This window comes from Budorcas taxicolor, chromosome 11 (genome assembly GCF_023091745.1).
Source record: "Budorcas taxicolor isolate Tak-1 chromosome 11, Takin1.1, whole genome shotgun sequence".
Classification (NCBI taxonomy): domain Eukaryota; kingdom Metazoa; phylum Chordata; class Mammalia; order Artiodactyla; family Bovidae; genus Budorcas; species Budorcas taxicolor.
In genome coordinates this window covers 160,983,784-161,004,277 of record NC_068920.1, presented here as the reverse complement: position 1 = coordinate 161,004,277, position 20,494 = coordinate 160,983,784, and the positions used below count along the sequence as shown (strand labels likewise).

At 49.7% G+C, this 20,494-nt stretch overlaps 1 protein-coding gene across 1 annotated transcript in view; it reads left to right on the top strand.

Annotated features, from left to right (window-relative positions):
* Positions 1 to 19,187: 19,187 nt before the first annotated feature.
* Positions 19,188 to 20,494, top strand: part of RAPGEF1 (Rap guanine nucleotide exchange factor 1) — a 135,900-nt gene continuing 134,593 nt past the window's right edge. Inside the window, exon 1 of the mRNA XM_052649656.1 lies at positions 19,188 to 19,289. Within this exon, the coding sequence (XP_052505616.1) occupies positions 19,229 to 19,289 (61 nt within the window). The 5' untranslated portion in view covers positions 19,188 to 19,228. The remainder of the gene's footprint in view (positions 19,290 to 20,494) is intronic.

Below are 20,494 nucleotides of genomic sequence, written 5' to 3'. Positions count from 1 at the left end.
GACACTCGTTTTCATTTTTCTGGGATATGTGCCCAGGGGTGTAACTGCCCAGTGATATGCTGGTTGCACGTTTAGGTCTGTAAGAAACTGCCCAGCTGTTTTCTAGAGGGCTGTGCCACGCTCCATTTCCACCGGCAATGTGTAAGTGAGCCAGTTTCTCTGCATGCTCACCAGAATTGGGGGCTCTCCGTTTTTTTCATTTTTGCCATTCTGATAGGCATGTAGTGATCCTGAATTGTAGCTTCAATTTGCATTCCCCTAATGGCTAATGATGTTGAACATCTTTTCATTTGCTTTCTTGTCATTAGTATAGCCTCTTTTCCTGTCTTTTGCCCATTTTTCTAACTGGATTGTTCATTTTTAAAGTTGATTTTAGAGTGTTACGTATTCTGCACACTAGTCCCTCAGCAGATACAAGGTTTGCAAATGTTTTCTCTCCGTTTATGGCTAGTATTTTCACTCCCTTAAAATGGCCTTTAGATCCAAATGGTTTTCCCTTTATTTCCTCTAAAAGTTCTATAGTCCCACATTTTTTGTTTAAGTCTTTGATCCATTTTGAGCTAATATTGTACCACGTATGAGATTTAAGTTGATGTTCATATTTTTGCATACGAATGGTTGCTTGCTCCAGGACCATTTGTTTAAAAAGCTATATTTCTTCCACTGAATTCTTTTTTGCACCTTTGTCTAAACTCGGGTGGTGTCTAAACTCGGGTGGGCATACTTGTGGGATCTATGTCTGGGTTCTCAATTCATGTGCATTTATTATCTATCAAATTTCATTTTAAAATTGCACTGATGATATATCCTTATTAACATAGGAAAATGAATGATAAAATCTTACAAAAGGGCTATTTAGTATATTCTGAGTTTTTGTAAAGCTTTCTTAAAAAGAGTGCTTTGATGCCTGTATATGGAGTCAGCTCTTAGGAAAGACCTTGAAATAATGTTTTCCAATCTGGGCTCCTGGGGTTATTCTGCAGGATTTTAAGGAAGCTGAATTCAGTGTCTTTGCCTTGCTTATGATCTGTGATGCTCTGTGAGTACAATGTAGCTCTTCCTGGGAAGTTTCTTTTTTTTTTAATCTATCAGTTTTTAAGTCTTTATTGAATTTGCTGCAATACTGTTTCCGTCCTATGTTTCGGTTTTTCAGCCCAGAGGCATGTGGGATCTCGGCTCCCAGTGGGGTCGAACCCACACCCCCTGACTGGAAGGTGAAGTCTTAACCACTGGGCCACCACAGAAGTCCCTTTCCTAGGTACTTTTGACTATGGACTCCCTTTTATTCCCTAAGGAGCATTTCTCACGGCTATTGTTCAAAGGAACACACTTTGGGAAACAGGTCTGAAAGGTTCCCTGCCAAAATGTTAATAGTGATGGTCACAGAATTGTGGAGTTTAGGATGATTTTCTCCTTTTTCCACTCTCCTGAGTTCTGTTACTGAAAAATAGTACAACAAACATGTGTTCATTCTATAAACCGGGAAAGTAATAAAGATGTTTGGGGGTCCTGGGGGAGCAACCAGGTGCCAGAGGCCTGGAACAGGGAGGCAGACAAGAGCTGGTTGGCAGAAGCAGGAAAGCCTGGCTGGCAAGGGTCCCTGGGAGGATGGGAGAAGCAGGAAACACAGACCACACTGCCAGTTCACCTACAGGCGGAAGGAGGGCAAGATGGGAGCCAGGATCTGCACAGACGGCAGCAGGCCACATGGTGATGGGGAACAGTGTCGTCATCCATGGACAATCCCATGCCTGTGGGAAGACCTTGCAGGGGGCCGCTGGGAAGAGCTGGTCCTGGCGCCACTCATGGGGGTCATGAGCATGAAGGTAGATGTAATGCTTGGGACTATTATATCTCCAAGACTTCCTAACAGGGTATTTTGATTAAGTCAGCTTAAAATTAGACTCCTGCTAATTATCTCCACAGGCCACTCATGTTTCAATTTCTCATTTATTTATATTTATGTTCTGCCTTGTGCTGGGAGGAAAACCTAATTAAAACTGGCTTACAGGGTTCATAAAATAAGACAAGATAGTGTAGAGTGAAAAGCAGATGGAAGCAGAGAGGAGAACAAGGATGGGTGCCAAGAGGAGCCAGCAAGGAGGTTTATTCTTGGTCCAGTCCTCATCGTCCAGGTGAACAAGATGTCTCCATGGAATTCCTTATGGTGCAGGCAGGGGAGGGCCAACCTGAGCTGGGGTGCCAGGTCCCGCCATGGGCCCAGGCCCTGTCTGAGTTACACTCGTCATACATGTTTGTTGAGTGAAGACCCATTTGACACCGAAAAGTCAAAACTGCCTCAGGTTTCCACTGGTGACTCTCAAGTTGTGGGATCACTGTTGGAACAGAGCTGGGATTTCTCAGGACTGAGATCTGTGTGGCTCAGAGATCAGGGTTCTCTTGGGAGAAGACCTTGACAAGGAACAAGGCAGCTCTCAGAAGCTGACTTTCCCTCACAGCCATTATGAAAAGAAAAAAAAAAAAAAAAACACACACACACAACAAAACAGAAAATAACAGGTGTTGGTGAAGATGCGAAGGAATTGGAACCCCTGTGCACTGAAGGTGAGAATGTCAAACGGTCCAGCCCTATGGAAAACAGTACAGTGCTTCCTCAGAAAATTAAAAATAGAATTACGATATGATCTGGCAACTCTCCTTCTGGGTTATATCCAAAATAGTTGAAAGCAGAGAGACCGAGACATATTTGTGTACTTGTGTTCACAGAAGCATTATGCCCAATAGCCAAAAGATGGAAGCAACCCAAGAGTCCATCAGGGGATGAATGGATAAACAAAAAACAAAGGAATAAAAATATATAATCATAATAATACATATATAATTATTATATAATTAAATATATTAGACATTAACATAGCACATACATTAAATATCATGTTAAATATAATGCTATTAAGTGTGATATATTATAATAAATAATTATAAATATAATACATAATAAATATACTTAATATTAAGAAGTGAAGTCACTCAGTCGTGTCCGACTCTTTGCAACCCCATGGACTATAGCCTACCAAGCTCCTCCGTCCATGGGATTTTCCAGGCAAGAGTACTGGAGTGGGTTGCCATTTCCTTCTCCAGGGGATCTTCCCTACCCAGGGATCGAACCCGGGCCTCCCACATTGTGGGCAGATGCTTTACCCTCTAAGCCACCAGGGAAGCCCAAATTAATATTAAGTATAACATCTATTTATTATATAATTATATATTAATGCCAGGCTCCTCTGTCCATGGAGTTCTCCAGTCAAAAATACTCCAGTAGGTAGCCATTCACTTCTCCAGAGCATCTTCCCGACTCAGGGGTCGAACCTGGGTCTCCTGCATTGCAGGCAAACTATCATCTGAGCCACCAGGGAAGCCCATTGTATATAATATATAAGTATTAAGTTATCTATAATATTGCAATTACATTCTATAAGATATTGTATTTGTTAATTATATTTATTATCATACAACTATATATTAATTATGTTACATTTATTTATTGCATATTATTTTCTGTTGATTATATTATATTCATTATTATATAATTTAATATACAATTATACATTTAATTATATAATAAATAACTATATTATTATTATTCAACCCTAAAAAGGAAATTCGTGAGGTGTTACGCATGCCACAAAATGGATGAACTAACCTTGAGGATATCATGCTAAGTGAAAGAAGCCAGACACAAAAGGACAAATAGTGTACGAGTCTACTTAGATATGTGGAGTAGTCAAGTTCATGGAGACAGGAAGTAGAATGGTGTTTGCCAGGGGCTGGGGGTAGGGGTGACAGGTAAAATGGAGAGTTAGCGTTAATGGGGACAGAGTTTCAGTTTGGCGAGATGAAAGAGTCCTGGAAATGGGCGGTGGGGATGGTCGCAGAGCAACGTGAATGGACTTCATGGCCCTGAACTGTGCACTTGAAAATGGTCTTGGGGGTAAATGTCATGTTCTGTATATTTTACCAAAAAAAAAAAAAACAGTTAAAAGAAGGTGACTTCCAAAAGGAAGCTGTGAGCTGGGAACTATGGGTGTACCAGATGTCACGTTGGGGGTTTTGGGGGTGTGGGGGGTGTGGGTTGCCAGAACAGGCTGGGGATTTCCAAGAAGACAATTCTCTGTTTTTACAACAGAGAGCTAGGACTGTGTTTTAAATGTATGTATGTATTCGGTTGCACTGGGTCTTCACCGTTGCCTGGGCTTCCTCTAGTCGTGGCGAGCGGGTGCTCCTCTTCACCACGGTGCGAGCGCTTCTCATTGTGCTATCTTCTTTCGTTGCACAGCACGGGCCCTAAGCCACTCTGGCTTTGGTAGCTGCAGCTCGCAGGCTCTAGAGCTCAGGCTCGTTAGTTGTGGCCCACAGGCTTAGTTGCTCCACGGCGTGTGGAATCTTCCTGAACCAGAGATCGAACCCACCTCCCCTGCATTGGCAGGCAGATTCTTCTCCACTGTGCCACCAGGGAAGCCCCCAAGAAGACAATTTTGTGTTAACATGCTCCCTGCTCTCTTGGTTGGCTAGACTCAAGATCTCCCTGGCAAAATAGCTCCTGCCCCAGAGAGGCTATCTAAGGTCTTGGTGTCTGTTGATTAAATTAGCAAATATTCATGGGCACCTACTGTGTGTCAGGCCTTGTGCACAGTGTAAACACACATGGCACAAACCCTGTCCTTGTGTATCTTGCACTCTTTTAGGGGGAGATGCCCCCAAAGCAAACAAGAAAGTATAAAACTGAAATATGACCAGAAAGGACACACGCGTATGATTCCATTAGATCACATTCTAGAAAATGGAGAAGAATCTAGAGTGATGGGAAGCAGGTCAGTGATTGCCTGGGGCCGGTGGTGGATGAAGGAGGTCAATGCCAAGGGCATGAGGAAAGCTCTGGGAGTGGTGGCAATGTTCTGTACCTTGATTATTGATGGTGATTTCACAGGTGTGTACATCTCTCAAAACTCATACACTTTAAATGCATACTGTTTACTGTGCATACATCCTATCTTGCCTGGTAAAATATTGTTTTAGTTGAGTTGATAAGCTCCAAAGTAGTGGATTTCTCAAAGGTCACATTTCAAGTGGGACTGGAAGGAAGAGATGGAGCCATCTCTACAAGGATGGAGGGAGGGGTGGGGGCAGAGTCCTCGGTGAAAGGGACAGAAGCGGCCAAGGTCCAGAGACAGCAGGAGAGCCCAGCACACTCAGAAAGCTCAAGTGGTTGAGGGTGGCCAGGGGTCCCGGGTGTGTCTGGTGGGCCTGATGAAGGAGAGTTGAGACTGAAGATGAGAGAGGGCATTGGTACTTTCTGCTAAGGGTGATGGGCTGAGGCTTTTTAATGGGGAGGTTGACACCATCAGCTTTAGCAGGAAGATTTTTCTGGCCTCACCATAGAGAAAAATTGTGAAAAGGACAAGAATGAAGGGGGAGCATTAGGGCGCTGTTGGAATAACACTGGTGTGAGATGGAGGCCCAAGTGAGGAGCAAGGAGAGTGGCGAGGTGGGATGACAGGGGAAAGGAGAGCCTCTGAGCATTTGTAATTGTGGGGTGGGGCGCTGAAAGAAGGCAGAGGTGAGATGGATGCCCAGGCTTCTGAATTTGGCAACCCATGGAGCAAGATGGCACTTTCTGAATAGGAAACCCCTGGAGGAGAAGCAGGTTCAGGGGCTGAAAGGCTGGGTCCAGGTTTGGACATTTTGAGTCTGAGCTGCCTACAAGACTGCCTCGGGCAGATGTTCAGCAGGCCATGGGGGGCTCAGGAGGAAATCTGAGCTGGAAGTGGAGTCCACTCGGGGTTGGAAGCAGGGGCTGTGGCAGATGAACCTCCCCAAGATGATCAGGACATCATCTTCTGTCCCACATGGTCATTTTTAGTGACCTTGCCAACCCCCATCAGGAGGTGCAGTCCGTTCCTCCACCCACTTGAATCTGGGCAGATCCTGGGACAGCTTTGACCAATGGGACATAGGGATGGAAAATGACCAGTAGAATGGCAGATAGGAGACTTGACCAATAGAATGTCAGGGATGGAAGGCTTGACCAATAGATGACAAGGATAGAAGGCTTGACCAATAAAACACAGGGATGGAAGTCTTGACCAATAGAATCGCAGGGGTGGAAGCCATGCCCAGTCAGGTCCCCGAGTGGCCTTTAATTGTCCTAGGAGCTTCTGCTTCCAGCCTTTCTGGGGTCAGCCACCATGTTCCAAGTGCATCTTCCTCTAGCCCCCTGTTCTGTGAGAAAACCCAAGCCTTGTGGAGACAGAGAGTGAGGCCCAGCAGGTTCCTGGAGAAGCCCCTTGGAAAATGAATCCTCCAAATCCAGCCCCTGGCAGATACCATCAAGATCAGATGCTGGCCACCCAGGTGAACTCTTACTGGTACCCAGGAGCTGCACTGGTTTAAGCCACGAAATGCAGAGACAGTTTGTTATCCAGTAAGATAAATAATCAACCAAGACAACGGCAAATGGGTCCACTGAGCAGATCCTGTGACAGGCAGATGGGTACAGGAACCGAGGATCCAGACCCAGCTCTCAGAATAATCCCAGAGCCGGGAGGAGAGCGTGTTGCGGGATCAGTGGTCTACAGTACCTCTGCTTCTCCTGTCTTCTTCCACACTCTTCCTTCTAGATAGAGCTGGGATTGCGTAAACTCCTAGCACCTCTCTGCCCCTGCCTGCACTCCCTTCGTCCCCACCCCTGGAGAGGAGTTGCTCAATCTGGTTGGTGAGTTTTTTGTTTGTTCATTCATTTGCTTATTTAGGCTGCCCTGGGTCTTCATTGGCCTACGGGCTTTCTCTAGTTCCGGCCAATCCGGGCTCCTCTCTGTGATGCCCCGGCTTCTAACTGTGGTGTCGTCTCTTGCTGCAAAGCACAGGCTCTAGGGTGCTCAGATTCAGTAGTTGTGAGGCTCCAGCTCAGTTGCCTCGAGGCACGTGGGGTCCTCCTGGACCAGAGATGGAACCAGCGTTCCCTGTATTGCAAGGCAGACTCAACCGTTGGCCCACCAGGGAAGCCCCCTGGTTGGTGAGTTTAGAAGGAGAAAACGGACCCATGAGACTCAGCCCCTTCCTCTGTCCTCCCCCGGAGCAGGAAACACAGTCTGCCCTGTCTCCCCCATGCCCAGTTTCATAAGGTTGCCCCGCAGCTCCCTGTTCATCTCCCCTCTGTCTTGTGAACTGTCTGCCTTGCTCTCCACAGACTCTCAGCATTGTCACCTCACCTCAGGGGTCCCTGCGGCTCTGCCTGGGTCCCTCTCCCTGCTCTATGGCCTGGAAACTCTCCAGGCATTAAGCTAGGACAATCATAAGGCTACCTTGCTTGTTTCCATCCTTCAGGGATGACTGTCCCTCCTTCCTTTCTTCATTACTCAACCTTGGTCAGTTTATGAGATAGACACTCATGACCCCAATTTGTTATTCCCATTTTACAGATGCGCCAATATGAGGCAGGCACGAGCAGTACCCTCATGTCACAGATGAGTCAACTGGGGCTTAAAGAGGTTCAGTCACTTATACAGGGTTGCTTAGCAAGGAGCAGGACCAGAAATGGGACCCAGTTCTTTCTTTCTTCAAGGATCTTAAACATTGCATTCTACTGCCTCTCCAAGTACATTCCATAACCAAGGATAACTATTCCATGTTGTTCTCCACTGCCCAGGTTCTTGTGTGTCTGTGCCCTTATCTAAAACAATAGGGAATAAGAACCTGCCTGCAGAAACAATAACATGAACGTGCAAGATATGGGCTTCCCAGGTGGCGCCAGTGGTGAAGGACTCGCCCGCCAATGCGGGAGATGGAAGAGATCTGAGTTCGAGCCCTAGGTTGGGAGGAGGGCATGGCAACCCACTCCAGTATTCTTGCCTGGAGAATCCCCAGGGACAGGAGTCTGGCGGGCTGTAGTCCACAGTGTCACAAAGAGTCGGACACGACTTAGCAGCTAAACAGCGACAGAATTGGACTAGGGGCCACCCTAACGGCCTCATTTTGATGTCATCAACTTTCAAGGCCCTGTGTCTCCAAATACAGTCAAATTAATACAGTCAATTAATTACAGCCCAAAATACAAATGTGGAGGTCCTGGGGGCTAAGGCTTCAACATGTGAATTTGAGGGGAGACACAGCTGAGTCCACAACAAGGTGCCAGGGGGAGCTGTGGAAAGAGGGTGACGGCTGGGTTGGGGGGAAGGGAGGAACAGCCCCCCCCCCCGCCCGCCCCAGGTGCAGACTGTGTCCTCCAGTCCCCAGTGTCCAGCTGTGAGCTTGGGAGCATCTGCCCACCACTCCCTACCCCACGTGTCACAACCAGAGCCCATTCTGCTGTGGGCGGCCCGGGGCCTGGGCAGGGTCTGTCCCCCCAGACAGGGCTGCGTCCTCAAGCCCCAGCGGCCTGCCCCTCTCTCATCACCAGGCCTGGCCGCTGCGGGGCCCTGAGCCATCCCCGTGGGGCTCTCAGCCCCTCCCCATTCAGGGCAACATTGCAGGATCACCGACTGGAATGTGAGGAAGCTCGGACCCTGTGAGCCAAGCCGGGCCCCCCTCCCTGCTGTGTTGTGTGTGAGGTCGCCAGAGCTCCAGGACACCCCTGGCATGGTTCAGGACAGAAGGGGGCTCATCCTCAAACCCCTCCCACCTTCAAGGAGGCAGGGCCAACCCTGCCCCGCCCCAGGCCTCAGTTTCCCCATCTGCTCAGGGACACATTGGACTCAACGATGTACGTCTTCCACTCCAAGGCTGCGGTCCATCGGGCCACAAAGAGTCGGACGTGACCGAAGCGACAGCACGCACACACACGAGACACACTGACCTTGGTATTTACTGCAGCTTTGTTTATGATTTTAAAATATTGGAAACGTAAGTGTTCATCAAGAAGAAGATGCTTAAATACATTCTCATACATTCATACAGTGGAATGCTACACAGCTTTTACAAAGTATCAGGAAGATTTGTATGTATTAGCAAGAAAGATGTTCAGTCTTCCTAAGTATGTATGCGTGCATACTCAATCGCTCAGTCCTGTCCAACTCTTTGCAATCCCATGGACTTCACGGGGGACTTAATGTACATCTTTATTTTCATTAGTGATTTACTTGATGGTATATGTGCGTCCTCTAGCCTCCTAGTCGAGAAAAGCTATTTCTAGCTTTTTTTTTTTATTGTGCAGGTGTGGCTCTCTGGGACCTTTTGGACTGTAGCCCACAAGGCTTCTCTGTCCGTGGGATTTCCCAGGCAAGATTACTGGAGTGGATTGCCATTCCCTCTGCCGGGGGAATCTTCCCAACCCAGGGATAGAACTCCCATCTCCTGTGTGTTCTGCATTCGCAAGCAGTTTCTTTATCTCTGAGCCACCTGTGAAGCCCATATGTCTGTATTATACATACATATGTATGTAAATGATCGTACATTGCTTTAAAATATCTATCTATCTATCTATCGATATCCTCAGTCCCATGCAGGTCAGTGAGAAGGAGCAATGCTCTGCTCCAGGCAACCATTCAAGGACAGCCTTCTTCCGTCTTCCACCTTCACCACCGCAGAAAGAGAAGAGAGAGAGAGCACAGAATCAGGTGTGGGAGGTGTTTATGGGCTGGGCATGGAAATGACAATCATTACTTTAACCACATGTCATTATCTGACCTTGAACATATATGGCCACTCCTCACAGCAAGAGGAGGCTGGCCATGTGGCAGCAGTGGTCTTGGTGAGCATCTAGCCAGCTTTGGTCACGCCAAATGATTTGTAGCTTTTAAACCAATTCATTAAAAAAAGAAACCCTTAAGTGTGTGCATGGGTATATTCAGTCCAGTTCAGTTCAGTCGCTCAGTCGTGTCCGACCCTGTGAGACCCCATGGACGGCAGCACGCCAGGCCTCCCTGTCCATCACCAACTCTCAGAGTTTACTCAAACTCATGTCCATCAAGTCGGTGATGCCATCTAACCGTCTCATCCTCTGTCATCCCCTTCTCCTCTTGCCCTCAATCTTTTCCAGCATCAGGGTCTTTTCCAATGAATCAGTTCTTCGCATCATGTGGCCAAAGTATTGGAGTTTCAGCTTCAGCATCAGTCCTTCCAATGAATATTCATGACTTATTTCCTTTAGGATGGACTGGTTGGACCTCCTTGCTGTCCAAGGGACTCTCAAGTGTCTTCTCCGACACCACAGTTCAAAAGCATCAATTCTTAGACGCTCAGCTTTCTTTATAGTCCAACTCTCACATCCATACATGACTACTGGAAAACTGTAGCTTTGACTAGACGGACCTTTGTTGGCAAACTAATGTCTCTGATTTTTAATATGCTGTTTAGGTTGGTCATAACTTTTCTTCTAAGGAGCAAGCGTCTTTTAATTTCATGGCTGCAGTGATTTTGGAGCCCCCCCAAATAGTCTGTCACTATTTCCATTGTTTACCCATCTATTTACCATAAAGTGACGGGACCAGGTGATGGGAGTTCCAGGTGATGGAACAAATATATTGGGTTAGCCAAAAAGTTCATTCAGGATTTTCCATAAGATGGAATGGTATGGAAAAACCTGAACGAACTTTTTGGCCAACCCAATATTTTTACTATAGAGAAATCTGGAAAGATATACATGAGGTTGTTCCCTCTCGTGAGTGAAAGGGAGACTGTCACTTTTGGATGTCTGTTATTTTGCACAATGATGGCACATATTTTTCTTAAAGATTTGCAGAATGATAGTACAGTGCTTTTCTGAAAACGGCTTTGAGCCAACGGAGTTTAGAATTCTAAACCAATACAGTATTGTAAATTAAATAAAGTAAAAATAAAAATTAAAAAAAATAATAACTATAAAAAAAAAGAATTCTAAATGTTCACTAGGGGGCAGGAGAGATGTGCGTTTCTGTGCTTCTGCTATTTGGTGATCACCATTTACTGCACCTCTTGCATAACTTCCTCCTTCAGCAGGCCATCTGTCAGATTCACTGAGCTGCTTGAGGAGAAGATGGCACCCAGGCCTCTCACGCTGGCGGGCTTCGGCTGCATGCTCAACCATCCCATTTTAATCAGTTGTCAAGGCTGTAGTCACCTTATGTGTCAGGACTGAAAAATGTGTCTGTTTCATACCCAGCTTTTTTTGGGGGGGTGGGGGGGCTGTGCTGGGTCTTAATTACAGCATTCAGGCTCTAGTTCCCTGACCAGGGATCAAACCCAGGCCCCCTGCATCAGGAGCATGAAGTCTTAAGCACTGAACCACTAGGGAAATCCCGTGTTTCATACCAGCTTTCGAGTACCCAGAACAAGAAGTCTGGTAACTTACCTGAAAGTGACAGTTGCTCAGTCATGTCCAACCCTTTGTGACCCATGGACTATAGTCCGTGGAAATCTCCAGGCCAGAATACTGTGGGTGGATAGCCATTCCCTTCTCCAGGGGATCTTCCCAACCCAGGGATTGAACCCAGGTCTCCTGCACTGCAGGTGGATTCTTTACCAGCTGAGCCACAAGGGAAGCCCAAGAATACTGAGTGGGTAGCCATTCCCTTCTCCAGGGCATCTTCCCAACCCAGGGATTGAACTCAGGTCTCCTGCATTGCAGGTGGATTCTTTACCAGCTGAGCCACAAGGGAAGCCCAAGAATACTGAGTAGGTAGCCATTCCCTTCTCCAGGGCATCTTCCCAGCCCAGGAATCAAACCAGGGTCTCCTGCATTGCAGGCAGATTCTTCACCAACTGAGATATCAGGGAAGCCCCAACTTGGCTGAGAAAAAGCCAAAGTACCATGAAGTCAGTGTCCTTCCTGCTCTGCTGGGGTCAGTCTGGAAGATGCCACTTTTTTTTTTTTTTTATATGGCTGTGCTGGGTCTTCATTGCTTTTGCATGGGCTGTCTCTAGTTGAGGCAAAAACAGGGGCTATTCTTCATTGCAGTGCACAGATTTCTCATTGTGGTGGCTTCTCTTGTTGTGGAGCGCAAGCTCTACACGGGCTTAGTTTCTACTCAGCATGTAGAATCTTCCTAGACCAGGGATCGAACACATGTCCCCTGCATTGGCAGGCGGATTCTTATCCCTTGGACCACCAGGGAAGTCTCTGAGCAATGCCACATTTAGATAGGGCAGAGTTGACCCTGACATCTGTCCCCACCTTTTGGAGGATGTCTGCGGACATTTCCCCAGTTTCCTGAGCCCTGCAACCAGATGGGGAATGAAGCCACCTGGAGGGAAGGGGGCTGTGGGGGACTCACACTCATAGTCATGAATGATGAGTAAAATCTCAGTGAAAACGGATCCCCAGTGCCCTTCAAAGTCATGAAAGCATTTGTCTCCTCTATTCGGACTGCCCTGATGCTCTGAGTTGAGATAAATACCCTCAAAGCCAGACAGCATGGTGGGTTCACACACCCCACCCCCCGCTCCCCTCTGGAACGTCCATCGCAGCCAGTCTCATAGAGGAGTTTTGGAGGGACTGAGAGTCCCACCCCCAACTCCCTTAGAGCTCCCGGAGACCTGGACCCAGGACTTGTTCGTCTTTGTTTTTCTCATGAGGCTGGTACACCAAGGACATGCGGTCTCTGTGAATAGAATGGAACTGAGCTGAATTGAACTGAACACCGTTGGAGCGTCATGGAATGTACTGTGAGACGCTGGAGGAGAAGTCTGGGTTAGGGAAATTCAAGGGTTACCGAGTCCACGCTCATGCTGCTTGCCACAGGACAGGCCAATAAACCGAGACACAAGTTGTTGGGGCAAGGAATAGCAATTTTATTTGGAAAGCCAGCAAACCGAGAAGATGATGGATGTGTGCCCCAGAGAACCATCTTGCCTGTATTAGAATTCAGGCTTCTTTTATGTTAGAAGGGGAGAGAGTGAAAAACATTGCCTGGCTTCTGCCAGTCAGCCTCCCAAGGGGATGTGCTCATTTCTCCCTTTCTGCAGTCATTTACCAACTGGGTCTGGTCAGGAGGTTTCCTGTGAACTAAAAAAAAAAAAGGCGAGGGGGTATTTTAGCTCAGTGCTCATTACCTGGGAGGCAGAGTTCCCCGAGATGAGCCATTATGTGTAATTTAAGCTTATAGCCAATATCCCTTTAGTGATTAACTTGTAATGGAATACAAAGGCTCTTTCTTGTTATAGTAGCAGAGGTTAAGACATGAGCCTGGAGCAGGCTGACCATATACTAGAAATGTGTCTAGTATAACCCCCACTCAGCCAAGGGGGTTAACTTTCACTGTAGAAGATGCGTGTGCCTACCTTTACCCAACCAGCAAGGTTGAACCCTAGCTGATGTTTGGAAGGTGTAACCCCGCCCACTTGGCCAATTGGACCAGAGACCGGCCTCTGACTGGAGCTGGGCCAATCAGATCATCTGTCTTGGAACTCAGGTTTGGGAATAAGCATGCTTCAGGGGTCCCGCCTGCCTGCTGAGGTGGGAGAGGAGGGGACCTGGTGGTGGGTGGATAAGGGGCCACATGTGCAGGTCAGGTGCCAGGGAAGCATTGCACTTCCTGCCCTTCAGGTCTATCCATGAGACACACCCCCCATGCTTTCTAATGAATTCTTTTTGCCAAGCCTTTATGAAACTGGTATCTATTGGACCACAAACCTGTCAATCCTAAAGGAAGCCATCCCTGAATATTCATTGAAAGGACTGTTGCTGAAGCTGAAGCTCCAATACTTTGGCCACCTGATGGGAAGAGCCGACTGACTGAAAAAGACCCTGATGCTGGGAAAGATTGAGGGCAGGAGGAGAAGGGGAGGACAGAGGATGAGATAGATGGTTAGATTGCATCACTGACTCAATGGACATGAATCTGAGCACACTCTGGACGATAGTGGAAGACAGAGAAAACTGGGGTGTTGCAGTCCATGGGGTCACAAACAGTCAAACAGGACTTAGCGACTGAACAAAAGCAACACAACACGTGATCAAATAAATACTTCCTGATCTAGACCCCATCCTCCTAGGGTTACCGTGAGGGCTGAGGCAGTGACTGAACTCACGCAAGCCCGAGGCAGCCCTCATACTGTTGAGTACTATTAACTAGTATGGAATCCACCTCCCCTCTGATCTGCAATCAGATACAGCGGTGAGATCATCCCTGAACTGACGATGCAGTTGGGAGTTCAGGCAGGCTCCTGTGAAGTGACTGCCAACAAGCCAAGATGGCACAAGCTCCGGAGGCACCAGACTCTCTTCGGTTGTTTTCTACCCTGGTCTCATGAACTTCTGCTGTTCCAGTAGGTGACTGTTGTCTGCAAGTGCCAAGAAGGGGGTGTTACCCTTTTGGAAAAGGCCCCAGTCTTAAAAAGGCTCTCTCAGGAAGCTCCTGGCCACCTCGCTGTCCCTTCCACGGTGGAGTCTGCAGAGCTGTGTAGTGGTCATCGGTCCACCCCTCCCTGGATTTTTGGGAGAGGGCCCAGCCGCACCCATGCAGGTACTGACTGAGCCCCTTCCCTGGGCTGCTGCCACGAGTACAAGCCAGACGTGGGCTCAGCATCAATAACGATTTTCATTTTCTGTATCCCATGTTGTTTTTTTACATTGACATTTTATTTTTATATTTTCTAATTGAAGTATCAGTTCAGTTCAGTCACTCAGTCATGTCCAACTCTTTGCGACCCCATGAACCGCAGCACGCCAGGCCTCCCTGTCCATCACTAACTCCCGGAGGTCACTCAGACTCATGTTCGTTGAGTCAGTGATGCCATCCAGCCATCTCATCCTTTGTCGTCCCCTTCTCCTCCTGCCCTCAATCTTCCCCAGCATCAGGGTCTTTTCAAATGAGTCAGCTCTTTGCATCAGGTGGCCAAAGGATTGGAGTTTCAGCTTCAACATCAGACCTTCCAATGAACACCCAGGACTGATTTCCTTTAGAATGGACTGGTTGGATCTCCACTTTCAAGAGTCTTCTCCAACACCACAGTTCAAAAGCATCAATTCTTTAGCACTCAGTTTTCTTTATAGTCCAACTGTCACATCCATACTATAATGGTGTGTTAGTTTCGGGCATACAGCAAAGTGATTCAGTTATACGCACCCGCACCCACCCACCCACCCACACACATACACACATATATTCCTTTTCAGATTCCTTATAGATTATTATAGGTTATTGAGTATAGTTCCCTGTGCTATATGGTAGGTCTTCATTGATTATTTTATATGTAGTCATGTGTATATGTTAATCCCAAACTCCTGATTTATCCCTCCCCACCCCCACCGCCCCCCCATCCCTTTTGGTAAACATAAGATTGTTTTCCATGTCTATCTCATGATATTTCAACATCTTCCAAGTGTTGCTGACCTGGGAGAGGCTAGCCAATTCTTACAGATGTAGAAGGGTGTGAGCACCTTTCGTGCACAAACCGCCCCATCTGAATCTTCAGCCCCAACCACTTTATAAGAAGACACACCTGCTTCCACATGGTTCTCTAATTCCTCTTATCTGTTACATACCTCTCACACAGCACGCCGATGTTTCCTCTGCCCTTAGGCACCTGCGCTACGTAGGCAGCACAGTGGTGGAAGAACCTACCTGCCAGTGCAGGAGACGCAAGAGACTCAGGTTCGATCCCTGGGCCGAGAAGATTCTGTAGAGTAGGAAATGGCAACCCACTCCAGTGTTCTTGCCTGGACCGTTTCATGGACAGAGGAGCCTGGCAGGCTACAGTCTGTGAGGTGGTAAAGAGTCGGACATGAGTGAGCGCACACGCGAGGCAACTAGAGCCCGCCCCTTCCACCAAGAGCCCATCAGAATTGCTCCCACTAGTCACTCCTCAACTGTTTACCCTACGCTTCCTAGCCTTTCCTGAAAAAAAAAAAAAAAGTCCCTATCCTGAGTGTTCCTCTCACCCCCACTTCTGCCTCCTGACCACCCTGACGCTCCTGCATGGCTCTGCATGGCACGCGTGCCTCCTTCTCTCAAGAAATCTAAGTAAGAAATCCTTCTCTCAGTGGCATTGGCCTCTCCATGTCACTCAGTCACCTCCATAACTTAAAATCCCAAGGGTACAGACAAGACAATCCTACAAAATGCCTGTAGGAGCTTACAGTGTCCTGAAGGGGACAGACATTAAACAGATAACGAGAAATTGAATATGTGGAGGTGTGTGCTATCAAGGAGACATATAGGAAGCTGCACGGGTCTTAACCCTCTGAGATGCTGAGATGGATGTCCATGCATTTTGCTTCATTAGCATGTGTTCCCAAGACACTGCTTTTTAAAATAATTAATTTGGCCGCACTGGGTCTTACAGGACATGGGATTTTTGATCTTTCTTGTGGCATGTGGGGTCTTTTTTAGTTGCAGCATGTGGGATCTAGTTCCCTGACCAGGGATCAAACCCAGGCCCCCTGCATTGGGAGCATGGAGTTTAGCCACTGGACCCCCAGGGAAGTCTCCCCAATGCCCACCCAGGTACTGTTTGAGCATCACCCTTCCCTGTTCCCAGTTGCTGGTTCTATGGCATCTACTCCCAAGCTTTCTTGTGATCAGTGCGATTCTCAAGCCTGGCCAGTTTATGCATCCTTCTCCCCCCCACCCCCCCACCTGCAAGTCATTGGCTTGGGGGCAGGTGTGTGACTTAAACTAGGCTAAAGAGAGTCAGCTGGTACCCAACACAGCCACTGGGTAAAGAGAGATCACTTAGAAATAGAGCCAACCTAGAGGAGTGATGGGAGAAGGTGATGGCACCCCACTCCAGTACTCCTGCCTGGAAAATCCCACGGACGGAGGAGCCTGGTGGGCTGCAGTCCATGGGGTCGCTAAGAGTCGGGCACGACTGAGTGACTTCACTTTCGCTTCTCACTTTCATGCATTGGAGAAGGAAATGGCAACCCACTCCAGTGTTCTTGCCTGGAGAATCCCAGAGGCAGAGAAGCCTGGTGGGCTGCCGTCTGTGGGGTCGCACAGAGTCGGACACGACTGACGCAACTCAGCAGCAGCCGCAGAGGAGCGATGTTGCAGGTTCAGAGCCTAGAGGTAGCTGTTGGCTCTGGCTGCATCCTCGGTTTGCTAGTTGGCGATGTCCGACAAATTCCTTTTTTGCCCTAACCAAGCTGAGCTGGGTTTCTGACAGTGAAATCAAGTATCCTGACCAGTACAGGGAGCTGCTGCCCCCACTGGGGGCATCTGGGAGGATTTCCTGTAGAAGTGGCAGTTAAATCAAGACGTGAAAGATGACTAGGGGTCAGCCGGGCGGAGAAGAGGAAGAGGGACTATTCTAGGCAGAAAGAGCGGCAGGAGAGAAAGCCTTAGGGTGGGAAGAACAAAGCTGTAGGAATGTGTTTGCTTCATCACCTTGCATATGTTCTATTATAAACACCTTTTTAAATTTTGGGGGGCTTCCTTGGTGGCTCAGCTGTAAATTTGTTTTATTCATTTGGCTGCGACAGGTCATAATTGTGGCACACAGAATCCTGGATCTTTGCTGCAGCGTGTGGGATCTAGCTCCCTGACCAGTTGCAGCATGTGGAATCTTTTAGGTTGAGGCATGCAAACTCTTAGTTGCAACATGTGAGATCTAGTTCCCTGACCAGGAATGGAACCTGGGAGAGCTGCATTGGGAGCACAGAGCCTTAGCCCTGGACCAGCAGGGAAGTCCCTATAAACACCTTTGATGAATAACCTTTATTAAATAAACTCCATGACCCTTATTTACAGTCATGTCCATTTATAAAGCACTTTATTGTTTGAAAACCTTTTGTTGTTTGACGTGTCAATTTATTAAATATATTAATATTTGGTTCCATTCTCATGAACCCTGACCAGGCCAGCTATTCAGACTAATTTTCTGCTTTGCACACAGACTTTTGGACCTAAAAGACTGACTCAGAAACCTAGAAGGATTGGGGACAGCTTTGGGAGCATGGGGGAGGGGGTCTGGGGCCAAGGGTCAGTTCTGCTTGGTGTTGCAGCTGCCAAGAGAGTAGAGCCGTCCCACCCTGGCTCAGAGCAGCCGTTCATCAGCTGGAAAAGAGAGATGAATGTGTTAATCTTTGGCTTTGCCTTTGACCCCTAGAGAACTGGCACTGATGACTCTGGAAATCTGGCTGCTACCTAAGGCCGGCTCTCAGTTACAGAATCAGCAAGCCTGCCAGAGGGTGCAGGGAGCGGTGAACAAGACTCTTGGCAATGTCTATTATTAATATCATTTCTTCTCTGTGCTCCCCTTCCAGACTCTGTTCCCATCTCCAGATTATTCACTGTACCTGAGGGAAATGGGGGAAAGCTGAATTCATCCTTCTTTGTACTTCTTTCATCTTGGGCTAAGGACAGTGAGCGAGGTGCTGGAGATGTTGTCACATGTGAACACCCTTTGTGTTACTAAAATCTTCTATACTTGCATTATCCGATTTAACTTTGCTTCTCCAAGTTATAAACTCTTTGGAGGGAATAAGTGATTGTGCACACTTTTGTAGGCCTAGTAGTTTCTTTGATTCTTACTCACTTTTACTGAACTAACCACTGTGCTTAGAAAAGGCCCAGCAGAAGTCCAGGCTGGAAGGGACCCTGGTCCACATTTGGGGGTCAAGTGAATAGAGCAGGCAGCGGGTCACTGTGTCCCTATGGACTATGGGCCAGCAGGGGCCTCTGGATGCGGGTGGGGTCAGTCACAGCCCCTGGCGTGGAGACAAGAGTTTGGGTGGGAGCCCTGTGTTCCAAGCGAGCGGGAGCAAGTCAGCAGGGCAAGCTGAGCCTGGTTGGGATCAGACTCAAGCCTTGAGCTGGAGAGTCTGATTCTACAGCAGAGGAGGCTGAGTCCCGGGTGGTCCATGCCACCCCTCGCCCTGGCGTCGAGGGTGCGTGCGTGCGGGCAGCGAACGCGGAGGCCCAGGTGTGCGTTGGTGGCCAGGGGCCGCTCCTTCGCCCTGGCGTGGAGACTCCGGGTCGGCAGGGGGCGCTGCGTCCCGGGCGGGAAGTTCCGGCCGGCTCCGGGTCGGCAGGGGGCGCTGCGTCCTCGGCGGCGCGGAGGCCGCGCCCGGCAGGTGGCGCTCTGGCCGCGGCCGAGGCCGGCGGGCGGGCGGCGGCGCGGCGCTGCGGCCGGCTCGCGGGCCCGGGGAAGCGGCGGCGGCGGCGGCGGGAGCAGAAGAGGCGGAGCGGCGGCGGGCACCCCCGGGCGGGCTGGGGCGCCGCTGGCCGAGCGCACAGGCCGCGGCCCGCGGAGCCCACCATGCCGGCGCGGGCCTGAGGCGCGGCGAGCCAGGGCCGAGGCGAGCGGCGGCCGCGCCGGCCTGTGGCGCCCGCAGCGGCCCGGCCCGGGCCCGATGAGCGGCGGCCTCGGCCTCCGGCGCAGCCCGGAAATGTCCGGCAAGATCGAGAAAGCAGGTGAGGCGCGCGGCCGGGCTCCGGGGGCGAAAGCGCCCCTGGGCCTGCGGGGCGCGTCTCGGGCGGCGGGGCCGCGCCGCGCGGCGCTCCCGGGGCCACAGGCCGGCGCGGCCGGGGCGGGGGCCGGGGGCCCGGAGGCCGGGCCGGGCCGGTGCGCGCCGCTCGGCCCGCGGCGTGAACTTTGAGACAAGGGGCCGGGGACCCGGGCAGGGACCGCGTGTCCCAGTGGCCGGGCGGCGGGCGGTCGTCCTTCAGGCGGTGACGGAGCCGAGCCACAGTCTGTGTGTCATTTCTGAGGAGCCTCGAGTTTAAATTGAACCAGACGTCTCCACTTCGGAGGCTTCAAAGGCAGCGGGGCAGGATGTGTCCCTGGGCGTTTTCAGGGCGCGGGCGAGCTTTCCTCCGGTTTCAGGCTGAGCCCTTGGAAGAGGGGGCGTACGGGGAGCCGGTTGGGTCTGGGGTTCGGTTAGAAATCTCGTTGCCAGCCTCATCTCTTTGTGTCTTCCTAGAGCTCTCAGAGCCTCGCCTTCCGGTTACCTGGGTTTTCCCCGGGCTGGGAAATAGTAGTCTCCAAAGACGCAACTCGGGGGCGGTGCACCTGGGGCGCAGGGCTTAATTAAGCCGGCGACACCTTGCAGGACACATTTCTGGGTCCAGGGCTCCCGGAGCGGGGACACCACTGGTCGTCATAACCGGATACCCTGTCATCCCCTTTGCAGCTGAGCTCTGGAAGGTGGGCTCTTCGGGGACTGGAAATAGGGCAGGTTACACTGATTTTGGACGTTGCTGGTTTCCCAGGTTGAACCGGGATACTTTGCTGAGAAGCGGCTCGGAAGTGGACCCAGAAGGCCGTGTAACTTGCAGGCTGTGGCTTGAGTACAGGAAGGACGTTTTCACCGCCTTTCTTGAGGGTTTTCTATGTATCCGGCTCTGTGCCGAGCACCTTAAACATCGGGCTTATTAAATCCTTACCGGTTGTCTGTAAGAGCAAATGTGGTCCCGCTGTGACAGGCTCAGTGGTTTCTTGCAGGCCGGCGCTGTCCCCCGCCCCCATGCCCTGCTCTGGGAGCCGAGGCCCCAGTGCTTTCCTTCCAGGCAGCGCCCTTGGCCTCAGGTGCTGTTTCTTGGGTGTCCTCATTGTTCTCCAGCCCCAGGGCTGAGTCTGCTGACCACGAGTTCCCTGCCAGCACGCATGCTGTTTCAGA